Source organism: Ctenopharyngodon idella, chromosome 10, assembly GCF_019924925.1.
Source record: "Ctenopharyngodon idella isolate HZGC_01 chromosome 10, HZGC01, whole genome shotgun sequence".
Taxonomy (NCBI): Eukaryota; Metazoa; Chordata; class Actinopteri; order Cypriniformes; family Xenocyprididae; genus Ctenopharyngodon; species Ctenopharyngodon idella.
Window position 1 is genome coordinate 10,904,211 of NC_067229.1, and position 9,981 is coordinate 10,914,191.

A 9,981-nucleotide genomic window follows, 5' to 3' on the forward strand; every position below is an offset into this window, starting at 1 on the left:
ACATTAAGGGCTAAAATATTTATAAACTTATTTTCTTACTTTTTTGACCGTAAATATGTATAATAACGAATTATAGTAACACTTAGAACGTGACTGTTCTTCAGTTCACCACTAGATGTCGTTCTTACTCGTATAATCACTTTTTTTTTTTTTTGTCAAAGCTCGCCATAAGACGAGTGTTCTGACGACAGTTCTCGCGAGAGCTTGTGAACGCTTCCTCTTGGTTGGATAGCGGCTTCCTGGCCGGACTTTTTCCCCCCTCCTTTTTTTTCTTGGGGGAATTTTCAACTTCTGTTTTCGCTGGTCCTCCGGGCAAAACAATTTCGGACAGCATTTCGCGGTTGGTCCTGTGGTTGTGAACGACAGGCCTGACTTGTCTTTTGCCGCCTTTTGTCTGTGGGAGCGCTCGCGAGTCAGAGGCCGTATCGAAGAGACATTCCAGCGATGCACGCGCTAAAATAAACTGCATTTCGTGTACTTTTGCGCCTATGGCATTCGCCCTTTTTATTTGACACCTTCATATTACTTGGTACAGCTTCTGGAGGCATGACAGGGTGTTGAAATTAGGGTCTTACGAATCTCAGAAACTTCTATAGCCACTGCGAGGGTTTGTGTAGCAATTTGAAGGTTTGGATGTCAGCAGAGACAACCTGGTTGTTCTCTTTGAAATAGATAGATAACTATGGCACCAAAAAGAAGACCGGTTCCCTTGATTATAACCCCCACAGGAGAAGGACAGTCAACCAACATAGATGCAGCAGCAGAGTAAGTGTACAATTGGCTACGTCTGACACTTGTTTGGTTTACCTTCCTGTATACTTCAGTATGTCTCACCTGGTCCTGTTTTTCTGTCTTTAGGGCCAACCTGGAAGCCTTGCAGAGGAAGTTAGGGGAGCTGGACTTGGATGAACAGCAGAGGAAGCGTCTCGAAGCTTTCCTCACCCAGAAAGCCCAGGTGGGCGAGCTCAAAGATGAAGATTTTGAACCCATATGTGAACTTGGCGCAGGTAACGGTGGGGTGGTCCACAAAGTCCGTCACAAACCCTCAAGACTGGTCATGGCCAGGAAGGTAAGCGATCCACGGACTTTATGCACCTGCTGCTGCTAGTTTGCTCACGGCATTTAATGCAATGTGTTCAAAGGCTGAACTTTATGTGTTTTCCCTAGCTTATTCATTTGGAAATCAAACCAGCCATCAGGAACCAGATTATACGAGAGCTGCAAGTCCTACACGAGTGTAACTCGCCGTACATTGTAGGGTTTTACGGCGCCTTCTACAGTGATGGAGAAATCAGCATCTGCATGGAGCACATGGTGAGGCCAGTGTTGTTGTTCATGGTTTATGGGAAGAGTTTATAGCAAAAGTGTTACAGCACAGTGACATGTCTTTGTCCGCAGGATGGTGGCTCTTTGGATCAAGTACTGAAGGAAGCCAGAAGAATCCCTGAAGAAATTTTGGGCAAAGTTAGCATAGCTGTAAGTATTACCATCCCCCTTTGTTGTATCTGTTTCAGATAATGCTGTTTTGAGATTGCTTACAAATCAACACTACTGACACAACGACTAATTAGTTAGTGAAGTTGACTAGTTTATCTAGATTTTTTTTTAAAAGCCTACTTTAATGGTTCTTTAGAGGTGATGAATTTAGGAACCCAACTTCTTGTTGAGGGTTGTAACATGTTGGAAAACTCTTTCAGCCAGCTTTTTTGTATTTTTAGGTATGTTTTATCATTGGATATGTTCCCCACATTTTTCACCCAATTTTTCAAATCTTCTGTGAGCAATGTTATTATATATAGCATACAGGTTTTGTTTGAATAGCTTTGTGCTGATAAATGTTATAGTTAGCAGATTTATTTGTATATCTGATATCTGTCAGTTACCCTGTATGTCCCTACACCAGTCTTGCTATAAAGGAATTTTGTAATACTAGACATTCAGACTAGTCAGTTTGAAAAAAATCCCTAATATTATTATCCAGTCATTTTGAATTAGCCTCTTTGGCTATAATTGTTAGAATTAAATTTTTTGGGAAATAAAAATAATATAGTTGCCATGTAATATATCATTATCAGTCAGAAGTTAGAAATATAAAAATAGTTAGAAATATTTCCTGATATATGATACTTATTGTCTACTGTAAAGTATAATGTGATGCATTGTAGTATGTGTTGCATTTAAATTGATTGATTTTTTTTTTTTTTTAGGGTTTTTATCTTTAGAGACATAGTATTGTATTTTAATATCTGCCGTTTCTTGGTTATCTGCCATAATGTGAAAATAATTACCGTCTTATCGGTATCAGGGATAATTTTAATATTGGCTCATCCCTAGAAAAAAATTTAACTATCAACTCATGGTAACTGTATTTTTAATATTTGCATATGTAAAGTAATTGCAATATGTACATAGGCAATGGACATGTAAAATGGTCAGGTTGTTGCGAAATAGCTGTAGGAATCCCTGAAATGAGAACCGCAGAGGGCAACCTGCTCTTCTTGTTCTTGTCTAAAAGCAGAATCCAAAAAATAGTACACAACCTCCATCGTAACATGTCTGGGACTATTACACGCAGACCGCAATATAATAAAGCTGTGACCACACCCACAGATGTGCAAACTCCCTTTCAAGTCAGAGTCACCAAAGCATGCACATTTTTCAACACACATTTAACCTTTTTCTTCCAAATGAATAGGGTTAAACTTCTGTTTCACATTTGATCACGACGAAGCACAAACACTTTAGCATGAAGACCAAACAAAGGTGCAGAGATCTGTTTATGTGTGTGTCCATACTGTTTATTTCACGTGTGAGCGAATGCATCTCAATTTTCAGTAATCACAAAGCAGAAGTTGTTTTGTAAAGACTAGACTATGTAACATGTTCTGTAAATTCAGGAAGCCAGATACCACATTGACCGTTGATAGATATAAACGTCATTGATGTTATCTTTAACTCTCACTCCACAGGTACTCAGAGGTCTGGCATATCTTCGGGAGAAGCACCAAATAATGCACAGAGGTACACACATTCCTTACTAATATCTTAGAAAAGCGTACATGTGCGTACACGCGCTGGATGGCGGCAGGAAGTAGCCCCCTAATGCAGCTATTGAAATTGCATAAGAAGCTTAAAAATGATTATTCTAGAGAGAAAGAGATTAGGCCTCACTTTTTCAAAGGTATTTACTAAAACTCTAACCAGAGACCTTCATCCAGCTGCTAACCTGAGATTGAACAAAGCAAAGTTATTGCTAAAGTTTTTAATATTCCCGTTTATTTGCTAAATGTCAATCTTCTGCAATTAAATGTTTTTTAAACAATACATAGTTACTTTTTATTCCAAGTAGATCACCAGTTAGCGTAGAAATATATTCTGTCTCCAAGTGTGGCGCAACCAACATTTGAACAATAATACTATGTCTGAAGATGCAAAGTATCAGTTTCTCTGTCAGGTTGCATGAGGGTCTGGAGGAGCCACGCTGGGTTTGAAGGGTTAGACAGGGAGGGTCAGGCCTATAGTTGTGCTGTTGTGGCAAAGAGCACTTGCCTGCTTGCAAGGAGCTGTCGAGGAGCCCAGCCGGTAATTACAGCCTCTCGGATGTGATTACATGGCAGCCGCACCCTGCACCCCCCCTCCCTTCTTTTTCCTCTCCCACTCTCACCCCTCTGTCCACTCCCAGTGGGTGTTAGGGCTGAAGGAGGGCCCATCACGTGTGGAATCGTTGTATGTCCACACTGTTATTTGCTCCTCTTGCCCTGTGTTTAAGAGGAGGGAGGTGGAAAGTGGCTTGCATGTCTGTCCTTTCTGCTGTGATGCTGTTGTCAAAGCTAGCTTTGCAGTATGCAGAGCATCTTTCGAAATGTTTTTGCTGGGCGTGCTGGAGAAAGGGTGTTTGATCGGGGATGAATAGGCAGGTGGTGCCGCTGGGATTTGGACCCTGGCCCTCCATTTTACTTGGTCTCTCTTTCTGGTCCCTACAGACGTAAAGCCCTCCAACATCCTGGTGAACTCGCGTGGTGAGATCAAACTGTGCGACTTTGGCGTGAGTGGCCAGCTCATCGACTCCATGGCCAACTCCTTCGTTGGAACACGGTCGTACATGTCGGTGAGTCACCCTCCCACTTCCCTCCCCAACCCCCAGCCCTTCTCGTTCCAAGCCCTGAGCCAGTGCCCAGGATTCTTCCATGTGGAGAGGAGAAAGTCGCTGCCAGGTTTTAGCCCACTCCTCCTAGCCACCTGCAGGGTGTGGCGCCCCACCCTAGTAGAGCCTTGACTTGCTCTCTGCTCTCTGCCTTGACAGCCGGAGAGACTCCAGGGCACGCACTATTCGGTTCAGTCAGACGTGTGGAGCATGGGCCTATCGCTGGTTGAGCTGGCTATTGGACGCTACCCCATCCCCCCTCCCGATGCCAAGGAACTGGAGGCCATATTTGGCCGGCCAGTGCTGGACGCAGGAGGGGCAGAAGGCCACAGCATGTCTCCGAGACCCAGGCCTCCAGGACGACCGGTCAGCGGTAAGACCTTTTTTAATTTCTCAGAACACTTTTGTTCAAGTAAAGTGATGTAGATCCAATATTGGCATTGGTTTTCACATTCAATATTCTTCATACAACCCTCTGACACACTGAAGCTTGAGTCGCCATTGGCTAGTAAATTTTTTTTATTTTACTCCCTTGACTTTTTACATGGAAAGCAAGAACAATGCAAATGAGAAAATTCTATATAAATACAATATAAAATTTAAAGTTCAAACATTATTAAAGACAAGTATTCAGTAGTAAAGAAAGAATAAATAATCAAACTACAAGCAATAGCATATATAAACACAATATAATAAAGATACACATAAAATAAATGGTGCTTTTCAGGTAGATCTAACAGTAGTTAGATTCAGATTATGTAGATTAGGTACAGAAATTGAATAAAGGCAATCAAATCAAATATAAAATAACACTGCATAGTCTTCACTACATAAATATAGATGAATCCTTATTAAAGTTACAAAAGTTATACAGATAAGCACGATTACATTTGGAAAGAGGCAAGCTTTTTTTTCCAAATGCCCTAAGTAAAGTTAAACTTTTGTAAACCCAGCCAGTATAATCACAATGAAAGCATCAAAACTGCAGTATTCAACATATGTAGCCTATAACAACTGCAAAGTGCCCCTTGTGTAAACAATATGATTTATGCCCAAAATCCAGCAAAATCCTCTGGCACAACCTGCATATTTTTAAACAGACAGATGTCGCTACCTGAACCTGTGTTTTTTTTTTTTTTTTTTTTTTTTTAATGTTTGCACACAATCGAGAACTGCCCAACCTTTTGACCCACTCGGCCACTCTCATTCCTTTCTCAGTTCCACTGTCAATCACACAATTCACCCAACATGAAGCTCAACTTCCATAGGAATGGATTAAAAATGCTTTCTCTGCGCGCTTTGTGCCAGTAGACGCGCACCGTTCTCTTTCTCTCACGTTGATTGCGCGTATGTGAGAGAAAGCAACAGAGGGCGCTCTCAGCCAAGCGACGGTGCGTAAAGCTCAGCAGGCAATGAAATTATATCTGCGCAAAACATTATTATTATTTTTTTAAACTCATTTACAGGCGAGTGAAATCGTACAATTTAATAGCCATTGGCTAATTAAAGACACTTTTTTTTTTTTCACTGCTTTTTTTTTTTTTTTTTTTTTCGCATAGCATAAAATTTGGTTGCTTATCCGAGTAATTTACTCACATTGTAGAGGATTGCCATAGTCTGCGTAATGTACGTGTTTTAGTCAAGCCTTGCAAATTGTTTTCCCCCAGGACACGGATTGGACAGCAGGCCAGCCATGGCTATATTTGAGCTACTGGACTACATTGTCAATGAGGTCAGAGGATTTGCTTAGCATGCAACTTACTTCCTTTGTGCTTATTTTTGCCTTTTATAGTATTTTTATGTAGCAGTTTCACTGTAATATCACTCCTTTCTCTGCTCCCCACCTGTCTCTACATCTGCAGCCACCACCCAAGCTGCCCCATGGCGTCTTCACCATGGACTTTGAGGAATTTGTGACAAAATGGTGAGCTCCTGTGTGTTATCTCTGGTGGTTTTATTGTACAAACCCACAAAGACTAATTTGTCATCAGTGTTGAACAAAGTGGCATCTAAACTATGGCACAGTTGCAAAACATTAAAAGGGCTGTAGTACAGAGGTATCCAATTTTCTGCTGAGTTTAGCTCCAAGCTTCCTCAACACACTTGCCTGGAAGCTTTTAGTAATTCTGAAGACATTTATTACCTGGTTCAGGTGTTTGATTAGGATTGGAACTCCAAAGTAGGATAGTGGACCTCCAGGTGCAGGATCGGGAACCCCTGCCGCAATACAATGCAGGGAATGGGGAATGCAAGTTTGAAACTGGACTGCATTGTTCCCAATCCCACACCTACTTCCTCCACTAATTTCTTGTCAATCTTCACTGACAGCATTTACTTTAAAACTTCAGTTGGACTAAAGCAATAACTTTTCTTATAAAATGTCATGCAAACACTTGTCCAACTGATTTTTCATTTTTGCAAAGTCAGACAAACTCTAGATAATGTTAGAAATCCAAAAAAATCTAGATAATGTTAATTTAATTTAGCTTAGCTTTGTCCAGCATGTGCACACATTTATCTGACTGCAGTTGGCCCTGTTGTTGTGCACTTGTTCCAAAAGAAAGGTGGCGTGGAGCGTCTGTTTAGTCCTTCAAAAATGTGATTACTCACACTGGCAGGTTAAGATGGTAGATTGACTATGCAAAAAATTTCTGTAGCTTGATTAGAAATAGTGATTGTGTCCTAATCACATACAGGCAAAAAAGACAAACAAGAGGAAACTGTTCACTTAAAAACACCTCCCTACAGATTTCTGGTCTAATGTTTTGTTGATTTGGGATTTTTAGTTTTTTCTTTTTGTGTGTGTGTTTCACAGCCTCATTAAGAACCCTGCTGACAGAGCTGACCTCAAGATGCTAATGGTACGTACATTTGCCTGTATGGTAACATAAAATTAAAGGGTTAGTTCACCCAAAAATGAAATTTCTGTCATTAAGCAAACCTGCAAACCCAAACCCGTAAGACCTTTGTTCATTTTCAAAACACAAATTAAGATATTTTTGATGAAATCCTAGGGTTTCTGAACCACACATAGGCAGCAACGTCATTGTCCCTTTCAAGGCCCAGAAAGGTAGTAAAGACATAGTTAAAATAGTCCATGTGACTACAGTGGATGTTATGAAGTGACAAGAATACTTTTTGTGCGCAAAAACAAAACAAAAATAATGACTTTATTCAACAATTTCTTATCTTCCCTGTCAGTCTCCTACGCTGTTTATGTTGTAGACGCAGTGCAGTGCTTCCGTGTTCTACGTCAGAATGCCGACTCATTATTGGCCGGCTCCTGCCTCAGCAGCACACGCATGCGTCATGCTGCTCACGTGTACAGCTTTGGCTAATACTGAGTTGGCATTCTGACGTACAACATGGAAGCTCTGCACAATGTAAACAGCATAGGCGACTGGCAGGGAAGATAAGAAATTGTTGAAAAGAGTCTTTATTTTTGTTTTGTTTTTGCGCACAAAATGTATTCTTGTCACTTCATAACATTAAGGTTGAACCACTGTAGTCACGTGGACTATTTTAACGGTGTCTTTACCGCCCTTTCTGGGCCTTGAAAGGGACAATGACGTTGCTGCCTATGTGTGGTTCAGAAACCCTCGGATTTCATTAAAAATATCTTGATTTGTGAAAATGAACAAAGGTCTTACGGGTTTGGAAGAAATTGAGGGTGAGTACTTAAAGACAGAAATTTCATTTTTGGGTGAACTAACCCTTTAAGACAGAGATTTAGAAGTATATCAAGTAGAAATTAAAGTTTTTACAACATCTGTAAAGTGCAATAACATGGTTTGAGAAGGACCTTAGAGCTCTTTGGAATGACCGCACACTTATCCAGTAATGTGTGTTTGTCAAATTTTGGCCATGTTGGTACAGTGATTAGCTCTAGTTAAGACTTGAATTTGAAATGTCCCCCCTCCCACTCATTACCGTATTGCCTGTTGGTACTCATAACATCAATATCATGATGTTTTGCCGAAGAATGCATTAGAGAAAACAGTATTTGTAGAAGTATACTGAGGCAGGATATACTGAAAATAAAAAGCTTGGTACCGGAACTTTCTCATGGCGTAATTGATCATGTGATGTTCATTTGCAGGGCCACACGTTCATCAAGCGGGCCGAGGTTGAGGAGGTGGATTTTGCTGGATGGTTGTGTAAAACCATGGGCCTTCACCAGCCCAGCACACCCACTCATAGCGCTGAATGAACGCTTGCTCACAGCGTAGGCACCCATGCCATCCTCATCCTCCGCTTTACTTCTTTCCTCTGCTCTCACAGGCCTGTATGCTTGTAAGCCTCCAACACACCGCTGTGCACTCTTTTTGCCGTTCTCTGCTTGCTCTTCCCTTCCGCTGCAGTGCGTTCTGGGGGCATTGTTTTTTAAGAGCCACTGGTGTTGGAACAGTTAGTCATTTGAATGAATATGGAAGTAGTAGTCACTGAAGTAGAGTGGCTGTATTTTTTTTAACCACCAGATTATTCAGGAATGTGTCCAAAATGGTAAAAATCAACAGCAATTTCATTAGTTTTATGTTTTTGTTTTCTTTTCATGGTTTATTAATTCATTGTTAATTTTTGTTGCTAAAGTTATATTCATTGGCAGTTAGCGTTACACTGTTAAAATGGATAGCATGGTTCAATAGCAAATTTAATTATAAATCAACTGCCATTTTCTTCTAATGAAAGAAAGAAAAGAGGGCTACTATGGATCATACCGGTTGGTTTATTAAAAAGGTGATTATTAAAAATGCAAGATGGCCAAAGCGCCCAAGTGCATATGTACAGGTGTTTATCTTGTGCATTGCAGGTCGCAGTGCTAGTGCATGGCCAAGTAATCCATCACGCCAACCAGTGGCCTTGCCGTAAGTTTGCACACATTAACAGATAAAAGAAACATAAGGTTAATTAGAGATCCTATATCAGACACCCCTTTGGGAGGATGTGCAAAAACTTAAAACATACTTGAAAATATGTATACACCTGCGACACCTTTTAATCTGCTTAACACTGGCCCTCAAAATGGTTTCATTATTTCTTTCTACAGCAAGGCTTGTTTAACTCATTTGTCACCAGTGCTTGAACGGTTTTCTCAAATCATGATTTATTTTACTTAAAATGATCTTCAGAAGGGTATATTTGGGAAGAATGATTGTCTATAACTTATGCTTCATTTTTTTTATTTTTTTTTTTTTTTTTTATAAAACCTAAAATGTTTCTTTTGATTTCAAGTTTAAGTACAATTAGGGTTGCACCTAACTTTACAGTGCTTTTCCATTAGCCCTACTCCAACCAAGACCACAACAGGTACACTCATAGTCTGTTCTTCAGTGGTATATATAAAGTGCAAAGTAAAGTCTCAGGCCACCATGTACAGTGCTATGCAGATCAAATGAACCTCAGCAGATATTGCCGTATTAGTAGGTCTTATAAATACACGGGTGTTACAGATGGGCATTGTGAAGTGTGGCTAAAGCCCACTTGCTCTAAATAGCTTTGTTTCTGTTTTTCTCTCTATTAATTTTCAGTAACTGTATTATTTACACACTGGCATTCAGCTCAGACCAAGTGAATGCCTCGCCACACTTGTGTGTATAAAAATATTTGTACAGTACAAACGGTACTGATTTCAGTCTTAAAAATAACATTTTATTTTGTTCTTTTGACTAGTTTAAAGAAGAGGATATAAGTCATTTTATTACCATATGGAATGTGTTGAATACAGTTCTAATATAAAAATAAAACTTATTTGTGAATGATTATTTTCCTGTAGTTGTTGTCAGTCTTCTTTGCTGTTTCTTTTTTTACAATGAATCAAGTTTTAAGTGTCCCTATTA

The 9,981-nt window shown here is 40.0% G+C and overlaps 1 protein-coding gene across 1 annotated transcript; it reads left to right on the top strand.

Annotated features, from left to right (window-relative positions):
* The first annotated feature begins 190 nt into the window (after positions 1–190).
* On the top strand, positions 191–9,906 carry map2k2a (mitogen-activated protein kinase kinase 2a). Its single transcript, XM_051907678.1, has 11 exons — positions 191–765; positions 859–1,069; positions 1,168–1,314; positions 1,399–1,476; positions 2,970–3,021; positions 3,984–4,108; positions 4,304–4,517; positions 5,812–5,876; positions 6,007–6,068; positions 6,960–7,005; positions 8,244–9,906. The coding sequence occupies exons 1-11, from the start codon at positions 683–685 to the stop codon at positions 8,352–8,354; spliced, it is 1,194 nt and encodes a 397-aa protein (XP_051763638.1). The 5' UTR covers positions 191–682; the 3' UTR covers positions 8,355–9,906.
* The last annotated feature ends 75 nt before the right edge of the window (positions 9,907–9,981 follow it).